The sequence below is a fragment of the Odontesthes bonariensis genome, chromosome 4, assembly GCF_027942865.1.
Source record: "Odontesthes bonariensis isolate fOdoBon6 chromosome 4, fOdoBon6.hap1, whole genome shotgun sequence".
NCBI lineage: Eukaryota > Metazoa > Chordata > Actinopteri > Atheriniformes > Atherinopsidae > Odontesthes > Odontesthes bonariensis.
Genome location: NC_134509.1, coordinates 4,727,660 through 4,747,627, shown reverse-complemented (window position 1 = coordinate 4,747,627; position 19,968 = coordinate 4,727,660). Strand labels below are relative to the sequence as shown.

The 19,968-nt window shown below is 41.5% G+C and overlaps 1 protein-coding gene across 2 annotated transcripts in view; it reads left to right on the top strand.

Annotated features, from left to right (window-relative positions):
* prr36a (proline rich 36a) overlaps positions 1–19,968 on the top strand; it is a 31,457-nt gene that overhangs the window by 9,620 nt on the left and 1,869 nt on the right. For both annotated transcript variants that reach the window (XM_075462579.1, XM_075462580.1), the window contains 4 exons: positions 6,927–7,589; positions 7,692–7,785; positions 15,434–15,615; positions 15,791–18,328. In XM_075462579.1, the coding sequence (XP_075318694.1) occupies positions 7,025–7,589; positions 7,692–7,785; positions 15,434–15,615; positions 15,791–18,328 (3,379 nt within the window). In that variant the 5' untranslated portion in view covers positions 6,927–7,024. The remainder of the gene's footprint in view (positions 1–6,926; positions 7,590–7,691; positions 7,786–15,433; positions 15,616–15,790; positions 18,329–19,968) is intronic.

Sequence of the window (19,968 nt, the reverse complement as noted above, 5' to 3'; positions counted from 1 at the left end):
GTTATTTTTGATTTATGCCCAATTTTGAAGCGCGGTCTGCGCTATGTTAATCCCACGCCACAACGCAAGAGGGACAATCACGAACAAGCTAGGATTGTGGGTGTGGTGGGTGGCGTGTTTCTCTTCCGGTTACGGAGGTCATTCAACAACAATGGCGACTGGACGAATGCGCACTTTGATTGAGATGCAGCTGATCGATCTAGAAATAGAAGAAATATTGCTACTACTGGAGCTGGCAGAGAGGCGAAAGAAGCGTCACGGTTAGCATCACCATTAGCCGGTTAGCAAACCGGAAATACGCATAGTGTAGAGTTGACCAATCAGAGGCCTCCTTTCTCTCCTCCCTGTGGCGATGTCTGCGGTGAGTTACAATTTTGGGGAGGTGCACCAGAGTGTCTGCGTAAGGGGGGGGCATGTCTGCGTTAACTGCAACACACACGCAGACGACCTGGTTTACGACCATAAACCGCCCTTTAGTCATCTATCGGTCGCTGTATGTGTGTATACTTATTCACATTTTTATGCACTTTTTCCAAGAGAATGATATGACTTAAAACTGAATTAATGGCATCTCCTCTCTTGTTTTATATATATATATATATATATATATTAAACAATGCTATTCTTATTAAACTGATGCTGGAATGCTGTGGGGAGGGCAGCTATTTAATCAGATGACAGACAGATGATGGGTTTTCTGTTTTATTCTTTTCAGTGTTCTATTGTATTATTATTATTCTGTGTAATCATTAGTTTTGCTTTTATTTAACTTTTTTTTCTAAAGTTTATTTCCCAAGGACTAGAGGTGTTTGATCAGCCCAATTTTGTCTATCCTTCATAGTTGGTAATGCTTGACAAAGCTATTTGGAGATCATGTCAGGATATTCTGGTAAAGCAAATGTAACTTGGGGGGTGATGTAGAGCTTTACAACAGTTGCACACAGCCTTATTTGGTGAGATGAATATAAAACTGCAGGATCACTGAGCCTTAATCTGTTTCTTTTTCTACAGATAACGAGTCCTCGTACATTTTGTGTAATGCGTATTTAACAGAGCTGTGGCTTTGCATAATGCTCTAAGATTTTAAATTCCATAACTGCATCTATCTGAACAAAAAGAAATCAGTGTTTTTCTTTTTTTGTCCTCTGCGTTGTACATTTGTAATGAAACGATCAGTGTTGACGACTACAATCATGGGTGCTTAAAGCAGCAGGTAACATTGTAAAGTAGTCCTCTCTAATTCATCTCAAGCATATTGATTAATCTGAGACAGAATAGTCTCATTATTATAGGAATAATGTTGGGTGTTCAGACTGTCTGAAATTTCTGTTATTTAAGTCTGACAGTTGGTGATAGATGTTTGTAAGGGTCACAGGTATGCTAAGTCTCCTATGGGAGTAATAAAACATATTCCAAACAAAATAATTAGTCTTTATACCAACTACTTATAGTTAAATGAAAAATTTTATTTTTCCCACTTCTTGAATCCTTTTTCCGCTGACTCTGTAGGGAACAAGCGAACTTATTCATCAACTTCCTGTATAGTAGTCATTTCCAACTTGGTGATAGCTGTTAATGTTAAGATTATAATTTCTTTAGCTGTGTTGACTGATGAATTAAACTATTTTCTGCTCTGATTTGGGCATTCCCCTCGCTCTGCCTCCCCTGTCGGCGGGCTTTTTTAGACTTGTGTGGTTGTTCGGTCATTCCATCTGCAGATTAGGTTACTCCTTCACTCCTCCTCCATAAGTCTTTGTGTGCGAGCTAAACACTCACTGGGTGATACAACAGAAACTGCATCACTGCCTTGTATGGTCAGATTTAGCAGCAGGAATTCACAAACGCAGCCTTTCATTTCCAGGAGTCGATTTACCAACTAACTGTGCTTTTTGAATTGAAAGAAATCGGTTACTATAAGGCCACTAAATTCTGGAGTTTGGCTTTTGTTTGCAAATTTAAAATGTTGTGCACTCCATTATATGTTCTCATTTGGGCTTCATCAAATTTATTTATTTGTATAGCACATTTCATGAACCAAACAATTCAAAGTGCTTCACATAAAATAAAAGCATTGCAGCAGGGAGTGGAAGAAGCATTAAAAATACATAAAAGAATATAAAGAGAAACAATTAAAATCATTTAAAAACGAGCGACAGTCCAGATAAATTCAAAGATAGCGTGCAGATTTCATGCATAGACACATGAGAACAGAAATGTCTTTAACCTGGATTTAAAAATGTCTCCATTTGGTGAAAGTTTAATCTCCACTGGCAGTTTGTTCCAGTTTGTTCTTGCATGTACCATTGTCATACATTTACACATAGCACTCATACTCAGAGCTCCCTCTGTCCCTTCCATGCATAACTCATTTGCTCACATGTACACACAGACATGCGCACGTCACTGTGTAACCCTGTGGAGTCTTGAGGAAATCGGCAGAGCTGGAATGTGGGTGGGTCAGATGTGCACTTGATACTGGCGACACTTCGGTTACACATTCGGTTTCTTCAATTGGTAATCTTGGAGCGGATGTTAGTATTGACGTGTAAGCTCAGCACTGAAGTGGCCAGTTTTATCTAAAGCATGAACTAAAACCCCACTGATATACATGGGTTTTACAAGTCGCCTAACCCTTTGAATTGCCATTTGTTGGAAATTGGTAGAAATGTAAATGTTGTTTTTGTTTTTGGCTTTAACAAAACTGCACATAGCAGATATGAAAGCGTCAAAAACAACGGAGGTACTTTGCACGTCGATCTCAGGAAACGAGTGGATTGGAGAAGGAGAAACAAATCAAAGACGGTGTAATGAACACTGTCGCTGCCTGATGGTCGAGCAGTCAACTGTGTTTTTTTTTTTTTTTTTTTTTTTTTTTTTTTTTTACAAACATTCAAAGCAATCGGTGGCTGTAAGAAGATGCAGCAGAGGATGGGGGGACATTGGGTGTCACTAAAAGAAATGCTAAATCAAGGTGGAAATGTAATGATGCTGGTAGTTCCACACAGCTGTTTATGTATGCACTACATTGTGAAATGGCTATCTTTGGTAAGTCCACAGATTCAAAATTCAAATCCAGCCTCGGTAGCTGACACTCTCACACACACACACACGTGCACACAAACGCCGCCTCTTCCAGCCATCTGCAATGCATTCCACACTCCTGCTGTGCTCTTAACACAGCTAAACTTCCTCTGTACTTGTATTAAAAGTGACCCATTTTGTCAGACGCACACATTTCCAATATCTGGACATGCAGAGGGGGAGTCTGACAAAAGTAATTAAAGTACTTGTAGAAGTCAGTAAGGTTTAAAGATGGATAAGGCATTAAATCCATTAAAAGTGGAATGCAAACTCAACTGAGGCTGCTTTGTGTCCCTCTTAACAATATAACCTGGTAATCTAAACACACACTGTTCGCTAAAAATACTCCTGATCTATTTATCTTCCCTAAGCATCTGTCTGCATCACAAGAATTGTCCCAGGAGGTATTGAGTTCATTGGAATGTTAGAAGAAAAAATGCACCAAAAAAACCTGAAACTCCTACCGTTCTTTCTGTTGGCATCATTTTTCTAAACCTTGTAGACTTTGTCACCTTGTTCCCAGCTGGGTGAGAACAACAACTTTTGTCTGATGGATATGAAGCAAACTCTAGGCCATGAGTAATAGAGTAAAGTATTATCAGTGCATCCCTGAGCAGAGGGGATGACAATGTTCCCTTTACTTCCCCTCTTGCATCACATTGTGTCAGGTGGTCTGAGATGACGCTTTACATGACTGAAGGGGGGTCATAACATGAGGAAGGGGATTCACACTGCTTTCCTTTAAGCCCTTTGGCATTAGTTGCTGCTCTGGTAAAACAAGACATGCAAAAGGTCTTAAATAAGAGGGTACATTCAGCTTCCAGTGTGGGCAGGTAAAGTTGTTTAGCAGTAAAGTTTAAGGAGTTTGACTTAATCGACAAGTTGTGGGTGTTTATGTGGAGTCTGTAGTGAAGTTTTATGCAAACGGGTTAAGGACGTTTTTCCTTTTAATTGGCAACTTGTGGTCTGTTTGTGTTATCACCTTCCTATACACTTGGCCTAATGGTTACCTCTTAAACTTCATTTTCTTTGAAAGATGAGTGCAAAATTAATTCAAGTTTTATTTTCAGGTCCAAAGATACCGTTTCTTGACATTTTTGGATAAGAATCAAGGCAAGGCATCTTTATTTATATAGCGCATTTCATACCACAGGCAACTCAATGCTGCTTCTGAGTTTTTTGTTTTGTTTTTTCAAACGTGCTTCTCCAAAAAATGTGACTGTCTGGAAGCTGTCATTAGAGATATCTACAGCTGGGTTTGGAAATAGACACTGAGTGCATTCAGCTTAGTTTTACAATGAGTATTGGCTTTATGTACATCCAGGGCCGCTGCTAGGGATTTTGGGCCCCATGAAAATCATTTTTACTGGGCCCCCCAAACAGCCGGCCAGGAGGTCGGTGAAAATTTGTGACGCTATTTTACATAAAACTGCATTTTAATGGTATTTCTGACTATCGTTCCAATATTTGTGAAAAAAGAAAAACATGACAGTTGAGGTAGGTAACACTGAGCACAAGGAATCCAATGGAATTAATTTATTTGCTGCAACACTGATACTCTGATTCTAAACTCTAAATTAGGCTACCTGAAAAATACAAAACTTAAACGTAATGTTTCCAAAACAAATAAAGTTATTGTTACAGTAAATAAAATATATTTGTGATTATAAGTTAGTTAATAACTTAGTGTCATATTATTTTTTGCCAGTATTATAATTTTATTAGGGCCTCTCTGGGCCCCTAGACTCCTTCTCCTTTTACCCCCCTTTTCGGCGCCCCTGTGTACATCCACATGCAAAACTTTTTTTTTTTTCTTCTGGAGTTGTTGGGCAGTTGAGTCAACAGCAGTTTAATAAATGTGGTTTGCTGTAAAAAGCCATAACATCTGGTCAAAGGAGATCATTCAAAATGAAATGAGCCATTTATGAATGGGGAACATTGGGAGTGGCAGAATCAACAGTTTGCATTCTGAGAGAGGGAGGGGGGGGGGGTGCTTTGCAACATGTCTGGGTCTCTGTAGGGGGACGGAGGTGGATGACTGTAGGATCCTTTGCAAACAGAAGATGAGAACATAATGAACCCTTCAGAGGAGGGTGGGTCCACAGTATTTTGCCACAAGAGGGGGGACGACACAATCATGACATGGGCCTATATGGCTTCGTAGGTACTAATGTTTGTTCATGCGACAGAAGCAGCCAATTGAACACTGAGGTGAAAATCAAATTTATTTATATAGCACATTTCATGTACAAACAATTCAAAGTGCTTTACATAAAATAAAAGCATTGCAGCAGGGAGTGTAAGAAGCATTAAAAATGCATAAAAGAATATAAAGAGAAATAATTCAAATCATTTAAAAACGGGCAACAGTCTAGATAAGTTAAAAGATATTTCATGCAGAGACACATGAGAAAAGAAATGTTTTTAACCTGGATTTAAAAATGTCCACATTTGGTGAAAGTTTAATCTCCACTGGCAGTTGTTCCACTTGTTAGCAGCATAACAGCTAAATGCTGCTTCTCCATGTTTAGAGAAATGTCTTTGGATTCAGCCAAGTTGGTTGGACTACATTTCACAGTATTAATGATCTATACCTATTCCTAAAATTGGATTTTTGACAAATCAGTATTCCTTTTCATGTGAATGCCCGTAATTTCAAGCTTAGTCTACCCACAGTCACGGTTTAAACTGTAACTACACCCAAATTAAAACTTTATCTGTGTACAAAATTATATTTACTTGATAATCTTTCCCCTCCAAAGCGACTTTTTTTTTTTTTTTTTTTTTTCAAGAATCAAAATACTGAAAGTATAAGGCCTAAACATTTTTATAGAAGAATTAATCTGTCATCCAGATGTATTGTAACATCTGTGTTGCAGCAAAGACAACACGGCAGCATAGCAGGAACCTTCTTATCCTATCTTTTATTTGCACAGCTCGTTTCCTGGGCCATACAGTGCTTGTAATAACTGGACTGTCCATCTGTAGATCCAGCAATTTACTGGATGTAGATTTATTATTAGTGGGAGGAAGGAAACGAAGCGACCTTTGTGTAGAGAGAAACTTGTGGTGATAGAAAAGTAGAGAATTGTTCTGGTGGGTAAAAGCTTCTGTGGATGGAGAGTGGTGCATATTAAAGGAGGGAATAACTCATAATGGATCCTGGATCAGCTCTATTCATTTGGAAGAAAATCAACTTGCCTGAGATGATTGATATGGTCAAGATGACCCTTCATGTGCTCATCATTCAGCTTTATGTAAGCCGTGTGAAATGCAGGTTTTCCTTCAGCGTTGTAATGATCTCTTGGCACAATGAATCTGTTAAGAGATCATAGGATTTTTTTTTTTTTTTTTTTTTTTGCTCAACGGATAGAAAAGTGTTGGCAAACAATTTGGACATTTTTGTATTCCTTTTCCATCTTGCCTCTCTCTTTGTGTCCGGAAGTTGAGGAGCCTCTCTTGGCTTTCAGCACTCCAAACCACAATTTATTATTTTTTTTCTTCCTTCCTTCAGTTCCAGATGCTGGAAGCGGTTTAGAGCCGTATGTGGTGTGTTTGCATAAAATGAACAAATAAATACTCCAGTTTTCTTTCATTGTGCTATTTTAATTGTAGGGAGTACTTTTGAGTTTATTGCTGTCTTTAGGCATCATGATGCATTGTTATTGTGTCTTTGTTAAATGTCTGCCGGGAGAGTTCCTGGTCTTTTTGTCTCTCTCTCTAATTCAGTTTAGGCTTTTTACTATGAATGGCCTGTTGTTTGACTGTCGGCGACACGTTTATCATATGAAATAATATTGCAACATGGTTTAATTTAGCGCTCCTTTTTCTCCCTCCTTTTACAGGACATTAAAGCGTAAAAGGAACTAGCAACTCAAGTCGAGTGAGAGTCTCTAGATCCAGGCGACAACAGCAACGTTGTAATCTACACCTTTGGAGGGGAATGAAGCCGGATGGGGTTACTATGGAGACCACTGAGCCCAGTCATTCTGATGCAGCAGCAGAGTCTTCCTCCTTGCCTGAAAATGTAACTGAGGAAGCCCAATGTCTTCCAGAGCTGGCATCAAATAATGCAGCACCTGTGGCTGCTCCAAAGGCCAATGGCAAGCCCCAGGCTGCAGAACCAAAAGTCAAACCAAAAGCAGTTGGAAATAAAACGCAGTGTACAGTTTCTGCAGGAGTTTCCAGATCCAGCCCGCGTCCAGGAACTGCCTCGCATCGCACTGTGATTGACGGCAAATCCTCCGTTACCAGGCCTGCAACGATGACTACATCAAAAGCATCGGTATCAGCAGCAGGAGCTGTACCTAAAAGACCACTCGGTGTGGCAGCAGCTTCCTCCACAGCCAAGAACCAAACGAGAGTGCCTGACAAGAGGCCTGTTGGACCTGCTAGGACTACCTCCGGTCCTGCAGCCACAGTAACAAATGGTACCAAACCGACTGCAGTGAATGATGCATCTAAGAAGAGACCAACAACAGTTAATGGAGCTAGACCCAAAACCACAGGTGAATCCGAATTAAATTAGTCCAGTGAAATTTACAGCTTGGTAAAGTAATGGATTTCTTTATCGATGTCTTTTTTTTTTTTTTTTTCTTTTTTTTTAACAGCTACCACAGGCAGAGTGGTCTCTTCCGCTGCTCCAAAACCAACCACTTCAGCCACAGCTAAACCTGTTGGTGCTGCCACTTCTAAAACCACAAGGTATGGATGACAATTTCTAAAGTACAGCATGAAGTTTACAGGCACTCCTCAGAAGAAAGTAGGGCTGGGACGATATGCTTTGGTCACGATTCGATTTGTATCACGATTCTCGATAATTGCGATTTTGATATAATCAGTAATTGCAATTTTCTTCCTCCTTAAAAAAAACAAACAAGTTGAATCATACACTTCTAGAATGAATGTCGTTCCCATAAACAATGCACATCAGTCTGTGTCAGTCAGTCCAGCAGCTGACATTTATTTCAACTGAGACAAAAAGAGAAGTTTAGTTACAAAATGAATTGAAATGTCCACACAGCACAAATGTGGGCTAGTTTTAACATAACTTAATGTGATGAATTGATGAAGTTTAACTGGACACGGATATGATGTAATATAATCAATAAAGCTTCCCTTGGCATAGCAAATGTGTTTCGCATAAATGGTATTCAGATTACAATTCTGCTGCCATAATGCTGGACAAGGATATATATATATATATATATATATATGAATGAATATGAGATCGATTTTTAAAATGATCCCATTTAAAAAAAAAAAAAAAAAAAAAAAAAAAAAAAAAAAAAATCGCGATAAGTACATGAATAGTTTTCTTTTGTCGCCCACCCCTAGAAGAAAGTAAAAGTACTGATGACTTTCATGTCTCTGTCTCCCTTATTTCCAATGCATCTACTGTCTAACATCAGGAGGGACTGTTTATCTCCATGCCCTGAAAAGGATCAGTGGAGATGGATGTCCATTGTGGTCTTTGGGTCATTATTGAGTCAGTCTCTTCAAGTGGATGAGTCATGTTGGCAGAAATAACCTGAGACAGAGGGCCTTAACAGAGCCACTGACACTGAAGAACTAATGCTTTGTCCCAAGTAGACCCCCGGACGGAAACCTCCCCAGGGCAGGGAGCTGTTGACTTGATCATAATCCCGCTTGTAGTGGGCCAGTGGTTAGGTTGGAGTGCTCTAGTGGAACTGAACTTGTCCAAAGTGCTGCTCTTACAGTTAATCAAATCAAATTTATTTGTATAGCACATTTCATGTACAAACAGTTCAAAGTGCTTCACATAAAATAAAAGCATTGCAGCAGGGAGTGGCAGAAGCATTAAAAACACATAAAAGAATATAAAGAGAAAGAAAAAAAATCATTTAAATGAATTTAAAAACAAGCAACAGTCCAGATAAGTTCAAAGATACCGTGCAGATTTCATGCATAGACACATGAGAAAAGAAATATTTTAACCTGGATTTAAAAATGTCTCCATTTGGTGAAAGTTTAATCTCCACTGGCAGTTTGTTCCACTTGTTGGCAGCATAACAGCTAAATGCTGCTTCTCCATGTTTAGTCTGGACTCTGGACTGGACCAGCTGACCTGAGTCCTTGGATCTCAGAGCTCTGCTGGCTTTATATTCTCTGAACATATCACAGATTGTAAACCATCAGCAGGCTTTTAAAATATATTCTGTGACTGACTGGAAGCCAGAGTAAAGATTTTAAAGCTGCTGTGATGTGTTCAGATCTTAGTTTTTTTTTGTTGTTGTTTTTTTCCCCTACCCCATATGGCTTCATGTGCAACTTCATTAATGTAAAAGTAATTTTGTGTACGTTAGATTATGCTACGAACCAATCCAACAGTTTGGAGGGTCTGTTAGATTCTACAGCCTTTTTTTCTAGTGAATTTGCTTACCAGTAGACGGTCTTAAACATGTTACTGAATCTGTCTGTGTAGATGGAATATAATAACAATTATACTATTATTTTTTTAATGTCCTTAGTGTTTTGCCACATGCTGTTAGAACAGCATAAATTCACCTTGGCATTAACACCATGAATCTTCAGCCTGATATCAGACAGAATTGTTAACTGGGTCTCTAGTTTTAGTCTAACTTTATGACCATCCCTCCCAGTTGCTCTTAACGCAAATGTTGCCCAATATCTTTTTATTTTCTATTTTTAAATATTCCAACTGGACACAAAGCTTGACAACTATGTTAATCCAACTCAAGGAAACCAGTTTCACGTCAAGATGCCAGACTAATCAGGCAACATCTTTATCAGAGGTCACAGCGTATGACCTTTGCCACCCACCTGCGACCTGGATATAACCAAGATGCAGTACTTTGCTCCCACCATGGGATTATTTTCAATACTGATAATCTGATGTGCTCCTTTGACCAATCTAAAATGGGGATGCAATCAGTCCCCCGTAAAGGAGCTTTTGGCAGAGAATGGTTGTGTTTTTTTTTTTTTTTTTAATTTATTTTTTATTTTTTGCTGGTTAAAATGATCAACTTAAGATTTCATTATGCCTCTCTTTGTTGGTTTCCAAGAGTGACCATCATTACTACGTTCCACCATACAGACTGTAGCGTGAAAGGGCTTAGGCCAAAAAATGAGTGTTCTTGATGTTCTGTACTTTGTGTGGGTTGGAGTGGTGTATATACATAGAAAAGCCTAAATTAATTGATTGAATCGGAGTGTAGTAGGGCCGGCACGGTATATGTATTCGTACCATCACGGTACGGGGGTCACGGTTCGGTACGCACATTTCCACGCAGAATACACACGGTACGGAAGTTTTCTGAACGCGGAACTGTTGTTTTGCAAGAGTTTCCTTCGGGACCCATTTAAACACTGCCACATGCAAGCTCTGATTGGTCCGTAGAGATATACGCTTTCGGACAGAGTAGTTATAAGAACGCAGTTATCAGAACTGTCCTTCCCCAGCGGAGCTGTTTCAGTCTGCATTCGCACATGAGTCGAGACTTTGCGCCGCGCGCAGCCGTCTGCGTCAGTGACGTGTTAGCCGTTAGCCGTTTAGCGCTACATTCAAAAACAAAACAAAACCGGTAAAAGTAGAAAAAACACCACCAAGAAGCTAATATGGAGAGCGGGGAGGCCACCGTGTTCATGGTCTGCATGATGGTGATATTAATCATGGACTATCACATCAGGCGTCTAATATCGAGGCTGGAAGAGCTCACACAGAGTCAGGATCAAGCGCAGGCGATACTTCTTCGTTTCATGAAGGAAGAAAGGAGAGCAGCGCGCCGCAGACAAAGGAGACAACGTGTAAGTTTAACTTATTAAACACGCGCCGGTTCTGTCTGTGTGATATGATGAAACATTTCAGCCGTGATAGCATGACATGGGGCGTAGCTACCGACCCCCACACACCTCCGTCAGATGCGTTCTATAGAACCATGAAAAGACCCGACCAATTACGTCTCCCAAATGTATTACAACAACCCCTGGATACGAATACATGCAGAGCAAAAAAAATTACCGAAGCAATTGGAATTTACATCGCATCTGCTATGCGCCCATATTCCACTGTAGAAGAGGCAGGATTCAGATATCTATTACATGTGCTCGAACCTCGCTACACGCCTCCTTCGGCACTGTACCGAAAATGTACCGAACCGTAGGGTCCGTACCGAGGTACGTACCGAACCGTGAGTTTTTTTTGTACCGTTCCACCCCTAGAGTGTAGGAGTCTGACAGTGGCTCGTTATCCAAATTTGATTTGTTACCAGGATGTGACATCAAGCATTTGACCAAAATGGCAGCAGGTGTCTTTCCCTCTGTTAAATGATGCATGTTCAATTTTTTTTGTTGTATGTAAGAGATGCTAAGGTCAGTCTGTGCTGTCTCTTACTGGCAGGTGGGCAGTAATGTCAAAAAACCTTCAGAGTTATGACTAAAGCAAGAGTGTGATGGCGCCAATATTTTAACAGAAACTTGTCTTACCCAATAAGATTTAGCTGAAACACTGTAGCTGACTCACCTCTGTTGAAATTCCAGTGACGTGTTGTTGTTTTTCCCATTCCTTGACAGCAGCTATAGGCATGTTGTTGCACAGAAACCCACATTAACGGGTGACTTTTGCATGTAAACCTGTCTGTAGTGGCACATACTGCCTCTGGCTAATGAAAAGAACAAGTTCTCATGGTATACTAGTGAATGTGCAAGGAAGACTGGGTGGTATTGGATTGTTACTACATTTGATCCAATTTTTTGTTTTTGTTTGTTTCCATGATGAGCTTTTTGAAATTGGAGAAATTATTTTAAGGAAAGGATATGATTGAACTGCAGGAGGATACTTGATCTGTGCTGAACACTTGGTCTACAGTGTGTTTTAGTAGTTTTGATATTTCAAGGTTTAACCTGGGATACCAGATGGTTTATTGCACAGAACCAGCTGAGAAGTAAGTCAAGGAAATTGTTTGGAAAAGTTGCACAAAGGCAGTCACTTTGAACAAATTCTTTGATGGCTCAGCCAATCAGTTCAGCAACATGGTGCCAGTTGGTTTCTTGCCAAAATGTAGTTTGGAGCAAAAATATTTAAGTTGGAAGCCTTCAATATCTCTTCTTTAGAAGTAATCTCTAGCGACCAGCAGCAGACCTTTTAACTTAAATCCCATAGAATTAATGAGGCCCCAGTTCTGATAAAGTTGATGCTCAAACAATCTATGCTGGCAGGTTTGACCCAGTGTCATAGTTTGAACAAGATGGCTTCTATCATCTTGTAAATCCCCGTAACTGCCTTTACAAGACAAAGTTACTGTAGGCACCAAGGAAAATGATGCACCACCTGTTTGAAGAAAAGCAAGACTCCTTTCTTGCTGTTTGTTTAGATTGATGCCCAGGAGAAGCCAAATGTATAATCTGGCTCTTGCTTTCCTCCAGTTATTAACTTTATGGTCATGCACTGATTCAATATCTCCTGCCCTCCTCCTTTATGCCTTCTGTACTTGGACAGTGCAGGGCAGTCGGCCAGGATCTCTCTAAGCTCTCTTTATAGCCATTTATTCAGAAACGACTAACATTAACACTCATTTACCATGTAGCGGCACACACAGACTTAATGGAGTGTTGATTATTTCTTCATGTTGCTGGACAATCTGTGATGATGGACATTCACTCAGATCAAAGTTGGGAATGAGCAGAAATGCCAATGGACAGTAGATTGGTTAAGGATTTACTCAAATTTCTTTTTTTTTTTTTTTTTTCAAACTGGGCTCTCAAATTTCACTAAAACTAGTGCTTTGGCCCCTATTGACTTGATTGGCTATGTACAGCACACTTTTTTTTATTTATTTTTTTTATATATCACGTATTTAACTTGTTTCTCTCTCTCTCTCATCTCTTAGTTTTATCTCCAATGGTACAATGCAGAACAATTGTCTTTGCAGGGAGCAAAATTACTCCAATGGCAAAGACCACACCATCTATCACAGCCACCGCGGGGCACCTTGTGCCTTCTTAGAGCCAACACTCTATTGCTAGGCTGCAACACTTCCTCTAAACTTTCTTGGCGAGCTGATTCAGGCATTTAGTCTTTGTCAAGGAGATGACTGAAGACCCCTGCAAGCCTTAGGAATGTGTAAATGAGTAAATCTGCTGGGTTTGGACAACTTGCAAGCCAAACAAGGCGCCTCTTCAGTTTGGTGTCTCAGAGGGCTGCACTGAAGTGATGGGGGTGGGAATGACGAGAAGAGAGCATGTATACTAGGTTTTTTTTTTTTTTTCTATTTATTTATTTTTATTAAATACTCATGATGACCCTATTGGAACATTGGCAAAGTGCAGCTTCTGTCCAACCACTCTTCTCACTTGTTTAATTAAATTCTTAATTAAATGGAGGTGGTGTATTAAGGGGAGTCGGATGTGTTTAGGCATTAGAGTAGGCTTTAGCACATTTTTGCTAGTGTGTAACTGCTTTTGTTGTAAACAATTGTGAGTACTGACGAAGCTTAGAAGACCTGTTTTTACTGGGGTTTACCTTTTTGGACTTTAAAATTGCACTGTGTACTGCCTCATCTTCTTAACCGTGGTGGTATTAATTTAAAATCTTTGCTGGCAGGAAATGTAATCCATACTAATACGCAAACAGAACCACCAGCAACCCTCTCAGGCAGTGTGTGTGGACTGCAAGCATCGGTGTATAGTTCCCTCTGCTATCAAAACTTTATGAATTCATCATAAGATGGAGGCAAAGGTGGGGTCGGTGCTCTTTGAGACTATTCTCTGTGAACTCCTTGTCTTTTTTTTTTGTCTTTTTCTTGTCTTCAGTTAATCAGATCTTTATTTCTTCCTCTGTAATGGCTTTTTTAAACTTAATCTTTACTACAGTTGGCCTGTCAGTGTTTTGTTTGCATGCAGGATTGTATATAAAGGTCCATCCATTAATGCACTTTCTAAATGTTTGTTTTCTCTGCTCATTAAAACAGATATGTGCTTTTTGTTTATTTTCTTTTGCCATTTATCATTATTCAACATTCGCTGTAGTCGGAGGTCCTCTCAGTGCTTTAGATTTTTTAGTATTTGGGCCCAATCTTCAGTCTGATGGCCAGCCAATTACAAAAAGCTGCAGTGCTGACTGCACAGTGGTTGTCTGATCTTGGAGAAACAAATGGTCATTGTTATGGTTATTGTAATGTGGGAGAGGCATGCTACCCCTATGAAAGTCATCAAAGCCGCAGTGTCACTGTCAGTTCATGTATGCATCAACTACCATATCAGCAGACCAGAAAAACACAAGACTTGCAGATAGTTTTGATTGGTGGTGGGAGCGCACAGTTTCTGATGGCAAGTCAGTTTGTTTAGTTTGAAACAGATGTCAAACAAATTATTTAAAGTGCTGAGGTTTTGCATTGTTTTTGCACTTCATGGTCCGAGTGTTGAACAGAGGGTTAGTACCGCCTGCAGCTGACGATGTATTTTCTTCAAGAACTCACTTTGTGGGTTAGCCAAACACGTAGCGCATTGCTCCAGACTGTTTTCACTTTTAAGAGCCAGACTAGTACTGTGTGGAGTTTTATTTTATTCTTTTTAAACATCCACAGTCCAAGCAACTTTTAAAATGCTGTATTTTCTCTTAAGTAGAGGACATTGCTTTTATAGGTTCCTGAAATCCTTTAAATGGTTAAGGCCAACTACAACTAAAAGCCCCTCTTGGATCAGATTGAGTTTGACTCGAACCAGATGGGCCAGGGAAAGCACTGTGGATTAATTTACGTTTTAAAATATTTGTGGATGTGCTTAAGTGTTGCTCTTAGATCAAGTTGGGCTTGGCTTTGCATTGTGTTCAAACAAAGCAACTACAGATGGGCTCATATCTGTAAAGTAAATTTGTACATAAGTTCATTTTTCTTTGTATGCTGTATTCAGTACGTCTGCTTGGGGCGGATATAATGTGGGGTATGGTCATGCACTGACTCCTTTATGCTCTTATAGAAACGTAACAAAAGAAACCGGGAGGGAAAGTTTTGCCTCATTGAAGCGACAGTGAAAGTTGATTTGGTGCAAAGTCATAAAAACTCCCAGACTTGGCAGTAGACCAGGAGCTTCGGATGGGATATATTGGAAGAAGATGATTTACTCCCCTACTGCTGCTTTAACATTTTCTTAGCTATATTTGTTGCTTCCTGATATTTTCAGTCATGACATCCTGCCTCCACCTCTTTGTAATGGCAGAAAAATGGTGATGACGTTATGTTGCTGATTGGGCGTGTTGCGTTAATCATTAAGATTTTTTTATTTTTTTTGTCTCCATAATTACGTAGCGCATAACTTCAGCTGCTTGTTTGTTTTAAATGTTTAATTGACCGGACGCATCTTTATTCACCCTCAGGCCTGCAACTGGTCCCTCAGCATCTCGAATGGCATCCACAATAACCAGGCCCACCTCAGCTACAGCAAAACCTTCCACCATTGCAACTGCAAAAACTGCTCCTTCCAAAGCTGCCACAGCACCATCTACTGGCAGGACTACTGCAACGCAGCCTCCTAAAACTGCTGCTGCTGTTAAGAAAGGTTAAAAAAAAAATAAAAGGCCTCAACACATCCCTGACGTCATCGGTCAAAATTGATTTATAAATGGATTTCCTCATGTCTACTACTTTAAACATTAGACAACATATTTGTTTCAAGTTAAGAAATGTGATATTTTGTTTTAATACAGGTATTGTTTTCTTTCTTTTTGCATCAGATGTTAGTCGACCACCTTCCAGCGCTGTGGCCAAGAAACCTACGTCAGCTACAGCGTCGCCTGCTACCAAAAAACATGAAACGACTAAAGTTGCAGCTGCTGTGAGGCTCAATGCTGCATCAAAAGGGTCCACGGCAACGAAAGGTGGAGATGCCAAGGCGTTGCAGTCCAAACCTCAACAGCCTGCAAATCCTACAGCCACAAAGAAACCTGTAGCTGCAGTGCGATTCCCTTTGACTAACAAACCACCTGGCAGGCAAACGCCACCTGCCTCTCCGGCCAACAAACCTGCAAATGGTAGCGCCCCTAATGCAAAACGTGGAACCAAACCTACTCGGGCTGTTCCACCTTCCACTGCCACAAAGAAGATTGAAGTCTCAAAGACGACCAAACGGCCTGCCGAAACGCAAAGTACAGCTCCTGAAGTGGTAGCAGCTCCAACTGAAGCAGAAACATTAGCAGAGGCTGCAGTAGCCTTACCGCAAGAATCATCCATTGCTGCCTCTGCACCAGAGGAGGTCTCTACCAATGGGTCAGCTCAGCATACCATAACCGAGGTAGAACCACGAGAGGTTACTCAGAATATTGAAGCAACCCTTTCCTCTCCACAAAGCCCTGTCGCAACAAAGGTGCCACAAACATGTCTTGAGGAACAATCAGAAAACGGTATTCCTTTTTCAACGAAGCAAGAGCAGACCTTGTCCTCAGCAAAGCCCACATTACCATCCGTGGCCTCCCCTCCTGACCTGCCTGAAGAGAACGATGCGGTAAAAGACAAAACTCTGTCCATATTTACAGCCCTCTTGGCAGCAGCAAATGCCATCCCTCAGACGGTCCCTCCTGCCAACCTTGATGAAGAGGAAGATGAGGAAGAGAGGGAGGGAAGCCAGCTGGTTTCTGTCTCTGAAATGAGTGGGACCACGCAGCCCACAGAGGACTCTCGCCCTGAGTCCGGTGGGACAGTCGGGGGGTCTGCCTGGAGAGCAGGTGGTGCCTTGCTGTCTGAGCTGGATTCTGAGGAGGTAAGTGGCAGCCAGCAGGGTGCCTCTGAACTCAGTGCCCCTGGTGTCCTGGAGGGCACGGAGAGCATGGATGATCTGGGAGATGGCAGTCTCAAAGGAGCCATTGATATGGAGGGAGCCTCAGCAGGTTCACCTGACTTTGAGAAAGTTCCTGACATACCAGTTATTGACTTTGATGAGGATGACAGTGATAGGGTGTGTGACATGGATATGGGTTCAGAGCGGCAAGATGAACCACGCAGAGCAAGGCATGACAATGATCTAGATGAAGAGGACGACGATGATGATGTGGAGATGGCTAGTGAAGGGGTGACAGAGAGTGGGCTGGAGAGCTATGGGAATGCAGACGAGGACGACTTTGCTGAGGATGAAAGGCTGGACAACTTGAACAGAGTCGCCCAGCCGCCACCTCCACCACCTGTGCTGCCCTCTGCCCCAGCTGCTCAGTGGGACCACCCAAACCCCTTTGCTGATCCGTGGGCAGAGCCTATTCAGGGTTTTCAGCTGGCACACGTTGCAGGAGCAGTTGCAGCAAACCCTCTGGCAGAGCCCTGGCAAGAAGAGCCTGAGATGCCAGCTCTGACCCCTGCCCAAGCCTGGCTTGAACAAGGACTTGAGAAACAAGTTGTTCCTTATTCCTCTGTCGAAGCCGAACTAAAAAATGAAGAGGCCGGAGCGTCGATGCAGACCCTAGGATCAGCTCCCGTCGCTGTCCCAGGAACGTCTCTGTCGAGCACCCTGAGCAGCGAGACGAGCACGCCTGAGGATGTGGGGGGCGGCAAGCTCCCATCTCAAGTCACGCAAGCCGAGGTGCTTTCCCCACAGCCTGATCCAGACTGCCAAGGCCTGGGCATCCACCTTGAGCAAGGAGAGAAGGAAGCGGAGGAGGAGGAGGCTGAACCGGAGACTTTGCCTGCTGATGAAATTCTGGGAGGCCCTGCAACTGCCCCCACTTCCAACCCTTCCTCTTCCACAGCAACGGAAGATGAGGCCAGCGACACGGAGGGGGAAGCTCAATTGGAAGATTCCGTGGAGACTCCGGCAGTCGACAACATAAACGTTGAGAGCCAGACTCCAGCCCAACGCTCTCTGTCCACTGTGGAAGAGGGAGAGGAGCCTGAGAGGGAGGAGGTGGAAGGCGGCGTTAGTGAAGACGCCACTCCACCTTCAGCTGCCTCTTACGGCTTTGACTCTGTGACGACCGCTTCAAACTCCAACGCTCAGTCCACAGGGGAGAGCTGCATCAAGAGCCCGGGTATCTTCTCGTTGGAGGAGCTTCCTGAGGAGGGAAAGCAGCTTCACACAGAACAATGTCTTGCGAAACAGCATTATATTGAGTGTGGGAAGCAGGAAGCGGATCCAGCCGAGCACGTTGGGGAGGAAGCACTAGCCTCCGAGGAAGCCCTGGATCCCTCATTAGCTTTAAACACTGCGCAGCAGCCAGAGGAAATCCCAGATGACATCCAGCCTCCATACTATTCTGCTATCTGTGAAAAGACTGAAGAATCTTTTGCAGGTAATGTATAGTTGTTGCTCTCCCTAGCTGCTCAGTTAAGATCCCTTAATTTCCTCTAGCTTCTTTACAACATTAGTTTTAGCTGCTGTTGTCAGTGTTTTTCCTGAAATCCCTGGGGGTGGAAATGATTAAATAAACTTACAGAGAGCAAAAAAAGAAACGAGGGGAGTTGAAGGAATGGACGGCTGTGACAATTCCCTCTGATAACATTTCCATAACAATTATATGGCTTCAATTCCTGTATGTGCAATAGCTAGGTCCATTTACAGTTTTTAATGTGGAAGTGTGCCTGGGTTTCGGTTTTATTCGATCCAGAATTATGAGGCTCTTCTGAACTGGCTTTGATGTTGTCTGTTTACAGCTCTTCAACAAGGAATATGTAACTAAAGAAATGTGGAATGAATTGTTTAACATGTTTCTATGTGTATTTATCCTAGTCCTTTTTAACAAGCAATGCTGATATGTTAATTGTTTATTCATGTTTGATTATGCTCTTCTAGTATTATTATTATTATCATACACAGACAGTTTTCAAGTCTTTTTGCACTTTAAATTGTACGTCATAATATTCTTTTTGTTTTTCCCTCTTTTGGAGTGATTTACCTTAAAACATTAAATAAAGATTAGATTTTTACCATGATGTATTCTTACTGTACAGTTATTGAAATGGGTACTTGGGATTGGCTTAAGAGGCATATTTAACATGAATGCGTTGTCTTGCATACGGGCCTATACGCCTCTGGCTTTCTTTTTAGGGCATTTGAAAAACTTATGAGTGTCTCTGTACGTACATCTCATATTACAATCACTCGGCAAACAATGACACTTTTTTTGCACTTAGAATGCACTTACAGACACATCTTACACTAAGTTACAAGTTATGGACTTTCCTCTCAAATCTGGATAAGATCTACACTGAAACTGACTCCACTAGTGTGAACAACCACAACGAGAATGAATGTGCTGCAGCCCAATCATTCGCTCGGCAGAACCCTGAAATCCGAAGATTTGGCATCTTGAGAAGCCAAAGACGTCTCGTCATCCAGCCTAAAGGAGGAACCAGCTCTGCTCAGTCTTCTACTGTAATGTCCCTCCAGATCCCTGAGGGTGTGTTACTATTTTAACTCAGTTTTTAGTCTTTGCTGCAGTCCTACAGCACCATATTGTTAAGAGCTTATGCATGTCACTGTTGCACAATGAGTTAATTGCATCTCATCTTTATGAACTGGTGTATTCAGGGTCCACCAAATAGCTTGGCTCTAGGACTTTGTGCTAGAGGTAGACTGGCATCTTTCTGTAACTTGATTTCTTCTAAAGCCAAGCTATTTGTTTTTCTTTTAATGCTGGATGTCTTTTTAAATGCATGGAAAGCTTTTGCATGCATCACTTGTAGACTAACCACGAGCTCTATTCACAGGTGAGTGTTTTCAAAGCTTGCTATAAGCATTTTTGTGGTTGTTCATGCCTCACCATAGCTGATTGCATATACAGGAAGTTTGGCTGCTTTTTGCACATACAATCTTTCTTTCCTGGGTATTGTTTCTAAGGTTAGGAGGGGGAAAAAAGCTCACGAAAAATACTCCTTACTTTTGCTCTCTGCACAAATTTCCCACCCCCAGTCACCTCACCTTGGGTCAGTG